The sequence below is a fragment of the Stomoxys calcitrans genome, chromosome 3, assembly GCF_963082655.1.
Source record: "Stomoxys calcitrans chromosome 3, idStoCalc2.1, whole genome shotgun sequence".
Taxonomy (NCBI): Eukaryota; Metazoa; Arthropoda; class Insecta; order Diptera; family Muscidae; genus Stomoxys; species Stomoxys calcitrans.
This window is the reverse complement of record NC_081554.1, coordinates 162,443,377-162,458,422: the sequence shown is the minus strand read 5'-3', so window position 1 is coordinate 162,458,422 and position 15,046 is coordinate 162,443,377. Positions and strand designations below refer to the sequence as shown.

Here is a 15,046-nt window from a genome sequence, read left to right as displayed (position 1 = left end):
TGTTGGTGCAGAAAATTTGCCGTAAATATGTTTTAGTAAATTAAGATATTTGTCATTTCATTTATTTCATATTTTGTTGAAGGTTTTCACAGCTATAACAGAGTACCCTTCGAGAGATTTCGCTTAGCTTCCAAAAGGAGATGGGTGGCACCGTAGCGCAGCAGTTAGCATGTCCGCCTATGACGCTCAACGCCTGTGCTCGAATTCTGGTTAGTAGATCAGAAGCAATATTCAGCGGTAGTTATCCCCTCCTAATGCTGGCGACATTTGTGAGTTGCTATGCCATGTAAAAACTTATCCCCAAAGAGATGTTGCACTACGGCACCCCGATCGAACTCCGCTATAAATAACACATTGAGTTTAAACTTGAATCGGACAGCACTCATTGATATGTGAGATGTTTGCCCCTGTCCTTAATGGCATGTTCATAGTCTTGTTGTGCGCTATATATACTAAAAAATAACCTCGAAAACTGCTACTTGCAAAAGCCTTAGTTGTTTTCCATAGGACCACCTAAGTGCCGTGTCTGTTAGCCGCGAAAGCCAGGCAATGACATAAGAAATGATCTAACGTCTCATCTTTCCCAAATGCCCTACACATGCTATTCCTTGCCGCACCGATTTTGCATAAGTGATCTTGTAGTCATATGTGTTAGGATACCGAAAGCTACACTGACCTCCTTCTTACTTCATTTAAGTAATAGCCCCGTTTTCTCACGATTAGGATCTCACCCTAGGATTTTCATCGCTCTACCGACCGTTTCCTTCGCCCAATTCCTTAATTCGGACCGCGTCAACCCGAAAGGCTTCGGTTTAACCAAGTTTATTGACGGCAGACCAATCAAAAGAGAACCCTTTATGGGATTTTCCTGCGACTATTTGCTATTTTTAACATTTTAAGAATTAAAGAGGGCACAAAGATGCTGAATTTGTTTTTGTTCTCAATAAAGCCGAATTGAAAAAACTAGTAAAAAAAATCCGCGGTTTGAGAACGGTTAGAGATTTCCCTTTGAAACATTTTAGCAAAGCAAATCACAAATCAAGTTACTAATCCCATGGCAGCCGGTTGTGCGTACCGGATTCACTCGATGGAGTCCTTAATCTGCAAGGGCTGCTTTTAGCGTACAACACACTGCTACAGCAACAACAACAAATCACGAGATAACTATAAGCACTATACGCCCTGGAACTTTGAGCCCCGATCTGTGTGGTATTCATCGTTGTCACCACACAGGTGAATTCGCGTGTTGTAGATAGTCGAATGCTCTATACGGAGTAACTGCAATTGCAGTTGCGGACAATCATCGGTCTATCCCATGACAGCCACTTATACGTATCGGGTTGAGCCGATAGAGTCCTTCATCGGTTTACAATACATTGCTTCAACAACAACAACAAGCATTCAGCGATATCGAATTGGGTCTCAGTGAGAAACAGGACGGCCCCGGCTCTTGCACAAATACCGAATGCTCATAATGCTCGATATGACACAGAGTATTATTGACGCATTTAATTAGCCAATAGATATAATGTTTTCGCAGCGATCGGTCGTATGAATCGGAATGAGCTTGCTCATCTATAAGAGCTTGACAAGGATTGCCACCTTCACATGCAAAGGTTGTAGGTATGTGGAAAAGAAATCCACGCTACAGATGCATTGGAAAAATGACACAGCCAGTAGGACGACGTGTCGAGCTTAGTTTTGTATGCATTCCATAGAAGTACTTTCGCAGTTTCTTAGAGATAAATAAAAACTACCCATGTACGACCTTTAAAGCACTTACATCTAAAGTTTTCTGATGAAATCATGGAAAATGTGAACGTGAGTCGAAATAAAAAAGTCGAGCGAGCGTGTGCAAATTTTGAACGTGAGTGGAAAATCACTCACGCACACAACTCTAATACATACGTTGCCCAGATCCCTAGTGAACTTTTCCCTTAAATGGTAGTATGGAGAACATCTATCACCTGCTAAACTACTTCCCACCAACTAAAAAGTAAAAAAGAAATACACTTTCCATAGTTAAATCTAGACAGATTTCCATAAATGACCAGTAAAGATAAGAGGCACCGAAGTATGCTACATGTCAAATTCTATGAAGAAGTCAACAATCGGGTAAATATTATATGCGAAAGCCATATAAGTCTGAACCAATTACCAAATTCAGTAGAATTCGTCTCTAGTTCACAAAGGCCAACGGTGCCAAATTTCTTGAAATTTTCGATTAAAAATGCGATCTGCACTTCTGCGCAAAATAAGCGGATACACAGCAAAGCATGGCTATATCGAATCAAGAAATGATTCAGAATCGAGCGGTGTACCTAAGAATGGGTCCATCTATTTACATGTTGGGTGCTACAAACAAATTCACTGATTTCTAATTATCTGTTCTACAGTATGTAGTGTTGTAGGATATACAAATATGCTACTATTTTCAAAAGACACAAACTTTGATAGATTTTATGTTAAGTGGTATAATTTTTGTTTGTTTCTCTTTCAAGACAAGGTATATATAAAATCAACAAAATAACTTGGAACAATGTTAATACATGCGTATAACTTTTGTATGAAAAAAATGTAAGTCGCTTTGATGCAAAATTACTTTATTTGTAACACGCGCTACATCAACAAAAGCAAAGCCGGTGAACACTTCCTAAAGAAATACACACTAGCATAATTTTCGCAATTCGCCATTGGTATACTACGAAGTCATTATATCGTTGTTATTACTCAAAACTTGTTAACTACGAGAAGAAAAGTTATTTGTTTCGCAGAAAAACTCAATTGCAAACATAAAAGAAACATTCATTTTTTCTATCTACCCTTTTTGTCTACATCAGTCAGTTGAGAAAATCTCTCATATAACTACAAAGGGTTAAAGACAAAAAATCGATGCTTTTCACAATTCTTGTTGTATCCAATTATTTTCCTACTTACCATCTTGTTCTTATTTTAATTCCCTAGGTGATTTTTATATATAGACCGTGTATTTTCTATTCAATTTTTCTGTGTTTTACGGTATTAAAAAGGAATAAATTTCTGGAACATGCTCCACGAAAATGAAAATTGGATTGTTTTTTCTAGTTTCTTGTCCTTTTTTTTGCAGTAACCAACGCGCGAATGGGACATCGATTTCATTTCGATACATGTCGATACTTAATGCCTCTACACGATTATTTTATTCGCCATGACACGATGTTATCGATAAGTGTCTACCCAATAAACACAAAATAGAAAAATTGTATGGCGAGTTTACGTGGTACATCTTGCTGCATACTGACTTCGGTAAACTTCGATAATTTTCAATAGCTGCACATACACACAAAACAGTTAAATTAATTGATTTTAAAATGAAATCACTTAACAAAATGCTAAAAAGTAATAATAAACATTTTTACAAAAAATGTTTAACTTCATTAAAAAGGCTTCAAACTATTCAAAAAAACTATGCAGAGAACTTCGACTCAAAGTACTGGAAAAAGCAATATCGTCACAATAGATTCGAACCATGGCGAAACAATTAAAGGTGATCTCATTTGTACAACAACCATAAATCATATGGAGCAATCCGCCTTCTTATCATCAAGCTGATCTACGTTTTGACAACACACAGACAAAAATTGGTGTGTGTGTGTGTGTGTGTGTGTGTGTGTGTACGTGTGCGTAAAAGAACAGAGAATATGCGAGAAAGGAGACAAAGAGAATGCAAACAAAAATCTGACATCTTAATACCGCCAAACCTGCCCTGTTCGCGTGAGGCCTCCTTATTAAATTCGCCTTGGATCCAAACTAAGGAAATCATCTTTAATGGGCAGAATCGGAGTTTCCAGATTTCTGGCAGGACATTTATTCCAACCTACAGACCAGGAATGGACTTCGTACAAATATGTGCAAATGCCACGTCAATGAAGGTTTATACCTTCAAGTTGACGAAACACAATTACAAGGAGTCAGATTTTCTAGATTTCTGTTTAGAAAAAGGAGGGCAACACTGATTCCAGCCTATAGACCTGGAATGGACTTTGTACAAAAATATACGAATGTCACATCAATTTGACGTATCTCAATTAGAAGGAATCAGTTTTTCTTTGAACAAAGTTTCCAGGTTCCTGTTTGGAAACTGGAGGGCTGGACACTTATTCCAGCCTACAGACAAAGAATGGACTTCGTACAAAAGTGTGTTAACGCCACTTTAAAGAGGAGGTCAATTACTTCATTTGACGTTTCACAATTAGAGGGAATCTGTTTTTTCTTGAACATAGTTTCCAGATATCTGTTTAGAACTGGAGGACAAGACACTGATTCCAGCCTACAGGCAAGGAATGGACTTCGTACAAAAATGTACGAATGCTACGTCAAAGAGCGGGTTTATACCCTTAATTCGGTGTGCATATATTATTGGTTCAGAACTGGGGGTCAGGACAAATGCCGTTAACGGTAACTTTTCTTAAATCAGTTCTGGGATATGTGCGATATACCAAAATAATGGTAGTGACCTCTACTTTCGTCTGGTGTGCGCACTTTTTTTTACAAAGTCCATTTATGGACTCCAGATTGGCTTTTGTGCGCCAACCTCCAGTTTGAAACGGAAATCTGGAAGGTTTGTGCAACAAAAAACAGTTCTAGGATATGTGTCATATACTACAATGAAGGTAATTACTTCCTTTCTTATGGCATACACAGTTTTTTTGTACGAAATCCGTTCCTGCGCTCCAGACTGGCAATACTTAACGTACAACTCAATTTTCTGCCGACGGCAACTAAAAACTGTTGATGGTTTTCGTATATGTTGCCTTTTTGTCACCCTGTAATTTTAGAAAAAAAATTGTTGTCGGAATTTAGCTACGTCTTTAACTTAGGCAGGTACACAACTGAATACTATTAAAACTCGTTGATTTATTGCAAAATCAAAATAAAGAAAATTGTACTTAGCTGTTTGCTGTACGATTCCTACTCAGTATATCAATAATAATTTTCGCTGCAAAAGAACTCAGTGCTTGTAGGCCATAGTCATGACATGTGTATCTCACAGGCGACACGTGTTGTCGTCTAAGTAGGTACTAAATTGGCGGTCACTGCATGAGACGCACTTCTATAAGGTCGTACCACACAAAGTAGTTGTTTCATTAGTTTCCAAACATTGCGATTTATAATGTTCCTTGAAAACCTAAACTCTTCATGAAAACTTTGGGTCAAATTACTGTCTGTTGTATAAAATGGTGTGTGAGAAATGTGAAGCCAAATTAGCTAAAATAGCAACTCCAGATCCTTGGAAAACTGGTCCGGTACGAAAAATCAATGAAAACAAAGCGCTTTCATCGGCAAAGGATAGATATAACCCCATTGGAAAGACATTACCACCATGCAGGTAAATTTTAAATAAGAATAACTAAAAAGAAGTAAATATTTTATCGTTACCATACTGTAAATTTGGCGATTGATCTTAATTTTGTATTTATTTACAGAATATGCCGCCAAAAAGTTCATCAGGCCGGATCACATTACTGTCAGGCGTGTGCTTACAAAAAGGCTATATGTGCGATGTGCGGTAAAAAACTAATGAACACCAAAAATTACAAACAAAGCTCAACGTGACCCCTATTTACTAATGACATAATAAACATTATTTAAGCTTTTGTTTAATGGTTGATTACGATTATCGTGTTACGAGACGTTTGGAATCTTTGCATTTTCCAGCAATTAAGTATACAAAAAAGGTATATTAATATAAAATCATATTTTCTTGTATAAAACTATATTTTAAAAACTATCTAGACTTATCATTTGGAAAATATATACAAATTTGTACAATCCAAGAAGAAATTACTATTTAAGTATTTTGTAAAATTTGGTCATTAATTTGTTGTGCTGATACTTCCTTTTCTTTGTCCTTTTTCTTCTGCTTTGAACCAGTATATGCATAACTTAGGGCTTCCTTGTTAAACTCTAAAGGCATAATGCCTAGATCACCACTGTAACGATTCTTAACAATTTGTAAATACTTTTTACCCCTAAGTGAAGTTAAACGTTTATCTTGAATAATAAGAACGTTATCTGCCTCTTGACTGGCTTTAGCAGAACCAAAAATCGAGCTTGTAGTCAAGTCGTCTTCTTCTCGTTCCTTCCGAGGGTGCATAACAAGCGTAACATGGAGGTTGTGTTTTGTAGCTAAAGACCGGAATGCTGCAATAATATTATCCTGTTCCCAGAACTTGTCTGTCCGATAGGTACTTGAAATGCCCATCATGAATTGTAAATTATCAATGATAACATGATTAATATCGTGTATGTAGTGGGCATGTTCTATAGCCTCCACGACAATTTTTAATGGCTGTTGTCCATGAAATGTCATAAAATACAGAGGATATTTTTCAAATTCATTAGCCCAATGTTCAAACTCATGCAACTTTTTCTCCAGAGAATATCCCACAAATTGTCGCAACAATGTTGAGGCGAGGCGAGCATTTCGTATTTCAAACGATCCCCATAATGTGGACACACCTTGTAATGCTAAATCCAATGAATATTCACTCATAAATGTTGTTTTTCCACTCCCTGTGGGTCCGGTAATTATTGTTAACTCTCCTTTACGATGGCCTTTAAGTAATTTATTCAAAATTGGAAATCTTTTCCACTTGACTCCATTAACCTTTTCAATGTTTTGTAGTTCACTTAAAATGTCACTTCGTAGTGTGTTGAATGTGGTGATGGATTTATGTTTCACCGGTGTTGCTTTTTGCAAAATATGTCTAATATTTAATCGTTTGCGTTGTGCTTCGAAAGGACAAGGTTCGGTATCTGTAGGCTTTATTAGCAGACATCGTTTCTCGTCAAGCTTTGTGGAAAAAGATTTGGCGACATCCCAACCAGGAGAGTCATATTGAAACCATAGTAATATTTCTTTAAATCTCTCCAACGCAGGTAAACATTCTTGTGGTAGGGCTTTGAGACCATACGGAAGGCATGCTATACAATCTAAAAAAAAGCAGTTTTATGTTATATTCGATAATAGTGATTATTACAAAGTTTTAAAACTTACGTGTTTCAATACGTTGAGCTACCAAAACAAGGAAATCTAAAATATTTGATACTAATATTGCCTTTTGTTTATCACTTGGCCCATATATCAACATTCCGGAGTCATTTTCATTTTGTTGAGTTTCTTCTCGACCATTTTGTAAATAGAGTAATTTCTCACCTACTAACAGACCCGATGCATTCTTCAGGGGAAACTGTATAACATTCAGCTGACGATCATAGCCAGCATTCAACATTTCAAAGTCTACCGTTTTTAAGCCTCTAATCTGGAGTTCATCCAAAATACTAGTTGGAACTTGCGTAACGATGTCCGCACACATTGTTTCAAATATTTTAGCAAGCTCGATGTTATGATTCACAATACGCCTTCCCTTTTCGTAGGCATTCTTAGCTTGTAACAAAGGAACTTTTACATCACAGCTTGGACACAAAAAGGCGCCAGTAGTTTTGTTGACATATGCCCATTTTTCCGGAGCAGGATTTTCGCACAATTTACATGGTATCTGGAAACACGTGTGACCATCTTTGTAGTTTACATTTTGGGATTTCACGACTTTTTTGAACTCAGTATAGTGTCCAAGGTCCTTGTTCGTATCATTGTTATCCAGTGCAAGAGACTTCGAATTACTAACATTCCGTGTATTTAATAAAAGTGAAAATGAATTTTTCTGCCTCCAGCCGGAGTAGTAGTAACAGCGCCTAAAAGCCGCTGACATTTTGCCGGTTAAAATGTCATAACAAGTTTTATATTGGAACAAACGTCATATTATGATGAATTTTGCAATAGGTTTGTTCAAGAACCATTGAATTTATGACAAGCAAAAAAAAAAAAAAAAAGATTTGAATATAATTTAGCGTTTACTGCACGATTCACTAATAGAGGGTTAGGTCACATGCGAAAACATAAAGTGGATAGGCCCCATGAACATCATTAAGGATGTCAAATCTGCCGATTAAAAATGTCATCATATAGGAGAAAACGTAAATAAAGAATTAATATAAAAAGAGAATAATTTGACATCCTCAATGCCAAGTACTGCCAAAAATTAAAAAAACATTGTATTACGCCGGCTGATCGCTTGGCTTGAACTTATTCAGTGAATCCTGCGTTTACTGTTAGTTAATGCTGTGGTGGAATTAGTGTTTAACGAAAATCGTATAGCTAAAAAGTGATAACAGAAAAGTTTACGAATTTGTTAAAAAATCAGCTGTTTCGCAAACGAATAGAAATTCGTTAACTAAACGACGGACAATTATTTTATGTTTACTTTAACGAAATAAATAAAGATAAATATTTACGATGGATTTAGAGCATTTTTCTCTTGTTTTTTATCGAAACATTTCGGGTATGTGTGTGTACAATCAATAAGCATGTGTTTTTTAATATAAAAAACGAGTAGTTAGGGAATAACATAATCGTTGGTGCAAACGATTTTTTGTCGACATATTTAACTAAACAATGTTCGTTGTAAGTTACTGAATTGCGGTACTTCTCAATAACTATGTTATCTCATAGGTTCTGTTAAATTCTAGATCCAGTCGCGCTGCGCCTAAGTTGGGGTGCGTCCAGCGGGATGTGGTCGTAAAGGTGGAGTTACATAACTCGCGAAGCACTTATGCGTGTTTCCGAGTGCTTTCCAGAAATAATTAAAATAGTCTGGGACCTTATTCTTGCATCCGCAATCGACTTATTATAATCGAGTTTCGCATTTTTTGGATTATGGCATCTGCATACGAATGTGCGAGTTTTTGCCCGCAATTTACCTTCGCAAATAAAAATAAGACATCGAAGTATTTATTTCATAAAATAAAACGATAATTATAATATATTCACATTTTTGGTCCCTTAAATTGGACAAAAATTAACTTTGTGCTTAAGCCAAATTGGGCAAAGCAAAATATCTACAAACATGACGAAATCAAAAGTTGAATCATTTAACCACTAAATTTAAGGCAGCAGGATATTTTTCAAGGAAAAGTTTCCGACTTTATTCAATTGTACATTGGCTGTTGTTCTCCTTGTGCCTGCCCGAAAAAAAACGAACATCGAAGAAGCACCGTTGTCTGAGCTAAAGGCGACGTAATGCACATAGTTTTTGTCCTATATCACATAAAACAACTATTTATAGTGCAAAGACTGTAACATATCGTTACAAAACAATTGTATATTGTTTAAAACGTTTTATTTATTTATTTTTTTAGTTGAAATACCTTTTTTAAAAACCACCATTTGCTTTGTTTTTCTTTGAGATGGCAAAATATGCTCCGCGTATCGATTTTTCCTTCTACGAAATCGATAACATTTTGACAAATTACGATCGTAAGCCATGATCCATCTTGTACTTACGGAACGGAATTATTCTTCGAACAAAAACTCGCTCGATATCGGATGCGAGAATTAGGCCCCTGGTTTGTAATGTGTGAGTTACATAACAAATGCACGCACGCATCTTACGGAATAAGTTAACCAACTCTCAACTTAGAACGCGTTTCAGGGCGCAAAACATATGATTTGAATATGTTTACTGTTTAAAAATTGTTTTGCAGTTCATAAATTAGAGAAATTCTTTTATTTAAATCATATTAAACCACATCATTGCCAATGATGATGATGAATGAATGAAAAGTCGATATGAGTTCTAGGCTTAAAGTTGAACGATTTTCCATAGGTTAAACGCAAAACGTTTCTTCCGACATACGCTTTGATTTAAGTCATATAGCATAAGATGTCACATTCCATTTACTTATTTCACTGAACATACCCAACGAAAAAAGATGGTTCCCCGCTTAGCATTTACTTGGTGTTGAGGGATATAGTTGAAAATAATTTTGTTTAATTGTTTTAGAATTTGCCAAGGAACTATATAAATTAAAAAAAAAAAAAAACATAATGCGCAGACGAAGTGAAAGAAAAAAATCAACTGATGTTTCTTCGCCAGCTGTCCAAACAGCATCACGGCGAACCAATCGACGCCGCAAATCACCTTCAATATCTGAAGATGACCAAAGTGTTGAACCAAAAAATAATGATATCAATGAGAAAAATGCATCAGATGTTGAGGAAAAGGCAAGAGATTCTAGCGAAGAACAAGGCGGTGGTAGCATCTTGCGACGCAGGCGAAGTTCTCGAAGTACACGAACACCAATCAAAGAACTTGAAGAAACAAGCCCAGTTCGGCGTCGTCGTAATCGCAGAGAGCCAAGCCCGGAGAACAACATTCCGGCAATACAAGAGGAAGAGATTTGCAATAGCAATGATGTAAATTCTGAAAAAGCGGTTGATGATCCCAAAGAAAGCTCAGAAGTTTCGGTAGATTCCAAACAGCGGAACTCAAAAGATGAAGACGGACCTGCATCACCGGATGGTAATAAGAAACCGAAAGACAGTGGTGATGAAAAGGAAGAAAATCAAAAATTGGAAGTGAACCAAATAGGACAACTTAAAGAAGTTAGTCTTGTAGCTAAGACCGATGAATCCAATTCAAATGATGATCGTCCCAATAGAATTGATGATGATGAATCTCGTTCCTCTGTAAAAAGTGTGAAGGAGACCGCTTCGATTGAAGATCAAGACGAAAAAGACGATCAAGACGAGGTCAAACTGTATACCCGAGATAATTCTCCAAGATCACGTAGCAACAGTAGCGAAAGGAAGGAAATTATGCCAAAAAGAGCCGAATTAAAGGAAGACGAAGAAGAAACTGAAGATGGTGAAGTTGTCGAAAAGGAAGAAACTAATGACGTGAAGAACGATGTCTCGCCCAAAAAGGATCACCATAAGTTGGAGGAGGTAAACCACAATCAAGACGGTAAAACTAATGAAACCTCTAATACCACTGCAGCAGCAGATACAGGTCGCCACATTGTTAGCAGCAACAACTCGACAACCGTCGCAACAACCAGTACCCGCAAACGTCGCTGGATTACTAAGAAAGCCACTGAGAGCAAAGAGCCCATTTTGGCCATATCCACTGATTCGTTGAAGACTCTGATTGCAGACGTTCATCCTGTGCCGTTGAGCGATGTGCAATTAGAGTCTTCATCTGATGTAGAGGATGTGACCTCAGAGCGCGAAGAAGGCGAGCAGTCCCCTTCTCCAGAGCCGGAAAGACGCCGTATTTCTCCAGATAAAATTGAAATATCTGTAAAGCCCCGACCCCAAAAGGAGATCAATCGTCAAAATCAATTGATCCCCGCTATTGGCACAGTGCCGGGCCCAATACAACGTTTACCAAGTCCCGCACGTAATCAGGCCAGCTGTGTTTTATACATCACAAATTTGGTGCGCCCTTTTACAGTTTTGCAACTAAAAGGTCTATTAGCGAGAACAGGCAAAATTGTAGAAAATGGTTTCTGGATAGACCGTATAAAATCAAAGTGTTTCGTGGAATATGAAACTGAGGAGTAAGTTACACTATTCCATAATCTATGGACAAATATAAGATAATTTTTTAATTTTAGTGAAGCTATTGAAACACGTCATGCTTTACATGGTGTTCGCTGGCCTGCATCAAATCCCAAATGCTTGAACGTTGATTTCGGCAATAAATCTGATATGCTAAAAGCAATTGAAACCACCAAAGAAGAGGTGCCTAAATTTGGCCAAGAAACCAATAAGGATAATGTTATTGTGGGTTCGGGCTGGAACAGAGACCGCCATGAAGAGGAAAAAAGGGTATAGATGAAAATTTGTTTATACATATTTTTTTATTTTAACCAGCTTAAAAACGTTTGTTTAATTATCAGGGCTCTCGACCGGTGCGCGAATGGGATGTAGGCAAAAAAGAGAATTTAGATCGCGACAACAAGGGTAATAGGGACATGGAAAGACGTCGGGAACGTAGCAGAGAACGAGAACGGGACAACTCTAGGAACAAGGAACTCGAGCGCAACGACAGAGATAGAAACGATCGCGAAAGGAATGAACGCGATAAGGAGCGAAGAAGGCGTGATAGAGAAATCAGAACAAACAGTTTATCACCAGGTAAGAAGGTCCTAAGCAAACAACAAGAGGAGCGTTAATTTAAACTTGTCTGTATTATAGCACGAAAGCAGAAGAAAAAAGATGATCCTCCACTGAGACTTTTGGATGACCTATTTCGTAAAACTAAGGGAACTCCATGTATATATTGGCTACCTTTGACTCCAGAACAAGTAAGGCGGAAACATTTAATACAAAATGGAAACTTTTCATGTTTTACGTTTTATTGCTACAGATCGCTGAAAAGGAAGCACTTCGTTTAAAGAGGCTGGAAGAACAACAACAACGACTCAAACAGAGAGAACAGGAACGCGAAAAAGAACGTGAGAGGGAACGGGAACGCAGAGATAGAGATCGCAATCGACGCCCGAGATCGAGCGATCGCAGACGTTCACGCAGTCGCGATAGACGTCGCTATTAAGTAGACCAGTCGGTGGTATATTTCTCATTGCAGATCAAACATCCTTTGACATCTTTGTTGATGTCTTCTTTTTCCATATGGTCTTTAGGGTCATATCGTCGTCATTAATTGGAAATGTGTATTTTTTTCAAGTATTGAGAACGTTGTTTTTTTACAACGTTCCATACCAAGTAGAAATTGTCCTTATTTGAACCAACAATGAGATGGTTTTATGTTTTAGAATCATAAGTAGCTTAAAGAAAAATCTATTCTGAACTCTGCAGATACAGGTTTCGTTAAGACATTTCATTTAGATATAAAATCATCTTATTGTTAGGTTTTCTTGTCTGCAAGCGTTAGGTAATTTCCCTAGCCCAAAAAGAATATATTCCTTTTTCCAATTTCACGTTGTATATTACCTTCTTTTATACATTTATTTCCAAATGTGTTTTTGTTTTTATCTCTTTTTTTGTTTTCTTTTATTAAAAACATTTTGATCTTAAGAACTTTTAGCATTCTGCATAAAATTTGAATTTTGATCTGCCACCTTATATAACGTACTGCTATCAACACCCAGCCAAGTCATGTTTGCCCTGGTAATGACGGATTCCCTTTTCTGCCAGACAACAAAAACAAACAAAAAAAGAAACAACAACAGGGATAATAATACAGTCAACAAGATTCTTCATTCAACGCCAGCCAAATTATAAATAGATTTTGAAATTCGGCATATATTTTGATTTCTTCAAAAATCTATAAATATCATACGTACTTACATGCACATGTATGCTATGACAAAATGCAGACTAACCTCAAATTTTTCGCTAATTTGAATCGTTGCGATATGGTCGTGTGACATGAAGTTGGAAAATCCCTACATTAACGATCAAAACTCACACGTATCCTCGCCATTAAGGAAAACAACAAGCATTAAATTCCAATTACATACAAATCAATAGAATATTGCAATACATAAATGTTGTAACACCCACTTATTTAAACAATAAAAAATACTACATACAATTATTGCACATCGCATTGTAAAATGTTACACTTTTAGGGTATAACATTTTTTTTTTTTTATATTTGCGTTAAATCCTGGTATGCGCGTCCACCAAGGACTTTATTTGGTTAGTATCACCAAGTCGCCTTGGGCGGCGTCGGGGAGTGTGAGTGGATCAATGAGGTGATGTCGAATCACCTAACCTAACCTGCCTCGGAGGTTGTTCCACGCCAGTGTGTTGGAAATTCGGGTGATTTCTCGGATGGCAGCTGAGGGGAAATTGTTTGAAGAGTAGCTAACAATGATCCCCAATGTTAACCCTTTCGCTGCCGAATTAAAAGTAGCAATGATAAAATTATTTTCTCTTTGCAACTAATTAATTGGAGTGCTAGGAAGTACAGAAATGCTATTTTCGAGAATATTTGTTAGATGGCTTGTTTGTAACAACATGTCCTGATGAACGCTTTTCATGATTACATTTTTTAGATAATAGATTTTAAGCAAAAGAAGTCAATGAAGTAAATGCAAAAATTACCAACGAACGAGTTAAAAGAGCATAAAGCAAATGTTGCACAAATACTTATTTATGATATAGGTGTTTGGGGATTGATAATGGTCCATAACGGTTCATAAAGGGTGATTTTTTTGAGGTTAGGATTTTCATGCATTAGTATTTGACAGATCACGTGGGATTTCAGACATGGTGTCAAAGAGAAAGATGCTCAGTATGCTTTGACATTTCATCATGAATAGACTTACTAACGAGCAACGCTTGCAAATCATTGAATTTTATTACCAAAATCAGTGTTCGGTTCGAAATGTGTTCAAATTTTGACAAATTTTGTTCAGCGATGAGGCTCATTTCTGGTTGAATGGCTACGTAAATAAGCAAAATTGCCGCATTTGGAGTGAAGAGCAACCAGAAGCCGTTCAAGAACTGCCCATGCATCCCGAAAAATGCACTGTTTGGTGTGGTTTGTACGCTGGTGGAATCATTGGACCGTATTTTTTCAAAGATGCTGTTGGACGCAACGTTACGGTGAATGAACACATTTCGAACCGAACACTGATTTTGGTAATAAAATTCAATGATTTGCAAGCGTTGCTCGTTAGTAAGTCTACTCATGATGAAATGTCAAAGCATACTGAGCATCTTTCTCTTTGACACCATGTCTGAAATCCCACGTGATCTGTCAAATACTAATGCATGAAAATCCTAACCTCAAAAAAATCACTATTTATTTCAATGTAAATCTCATCTATGTCGATCAATCGATTATAAAGCCCTTAAAATTTTGCACGTTAACTGCTGTTATAACTGTGAATGTAAGTTCAATGTTTGGTCCATTTTTTTTTTTTTATAAAACGGAATTTTTATCCGATTGTGGTTGGTACTATGTTCGTTTTTCGCGACATTTTTTTGTGATTACTTTTTAAATTTGCTGATTACATTCAGTAGTACATTCCCACATTACTTATGAAAAATCTTCATAAAAGAATTATGTTTTCATGGAAATTTTTTGTAGTGTTTCAAAAAAGTAACCGTGAAAAATGTGTGTTTTCAACTGTGGAAAACGAATATAGTACCAGCCTTAAAGCTGAAATTTTAACTCGAATACTTCTG

The 15,046-nt window shown here is 36.8% G+C and overlaps 4 protein-coding genes across 4 annotated transcripts in view; 2 read left to right on the top strand and 2 right to left on the bottom strand.

The window, feature by feature from the left end:
* LOC106083535 (probable splicing factor, arginine/serine-rich 6) overlaps positions 1-3,141 on the bottom strand; it is a 33,374-nt gene extending 30,233 nt beyond the window's left edge. Inside the window, exon 1 of the mRNA XM_013246624.2 lies at positions 2,938-3,141. Within this exon, the coding sequence (XP_013102078.1) occupies positions 2,938-2,940 (3 nt within the window). The 5' untranslated portion in view covers positions 2,941-3,141. The remainder of the gene's footprint in view (positions 1-2,937) is intronic.
* A 1,954-nt stretch (positions 3,142-5,095) lies between these two features.
* LOC106083525 (cysteine-rich PDZ-binding protein) lies at positions 5,096-5,823 on the top strand. Its single transcript, XM_013246610.2, has 2 exons — positions 5,096-5,368; positions 5,466-5,823. The coding sequence occupies exons 1-2, from the start codon at positions 5,217-5,219 to the stop codon at positions 5,593-5,595; spliced, it is 282 nt and encodes a 93-aa protein (XP_013102064.1). The 5' UTR covers positions 5,096-5,216; the 3' UTR covers positions 5,596-5,823.
* Positions 5,729-7,779, bottom strand: LOC106083524 (mitochondrial DNA helicase). Its single transcript, XM_013246609.2, has 2 exons — positions 7,040-7,779; positions 5,729-6,975 (listed from the first exon to the last, which is right to left on the bottom strand). Exons 1-2 carry the CDS (start codon positions 7,752-7,754, stop codon positions 5,831-5,833), a joined length of 1,860 nt encoding a protein of 619 aa, XP_013102063.1. The 5' UTR covers positions 7,755-7,779; the 3' UTR covers positions 5,729-5,830.
* Positions 7,780-9,796: 2,017 nt separating this feature from the next.
* Positions 9,797-13,445, top strand: LOC106083537 (apoptotic chromatin condensation inducer in the nucleus). The gene is made up of 5 exons (XM_013246625.2): positions 9,797-11,442; positions 11,500-11,713; positions 11,785-12,022; positions 12,083-12,192; positions 12,255-13,445. The coding sequence occupies exons 1-5, from the start codon at positions 9,929-9,931 to the stop codon at positions 12,438-12,440; spliced, it is 2,262 nt and encodes a 753-aa protein (XP_013102079.1). The 5' UTR covers positions 9,797-9,928; the 3' UTR covers positions 12,441-13,445.
* The last annotated feature ends 1,601 nt before the right edge of the window (positions 13,446-15,046 follow it).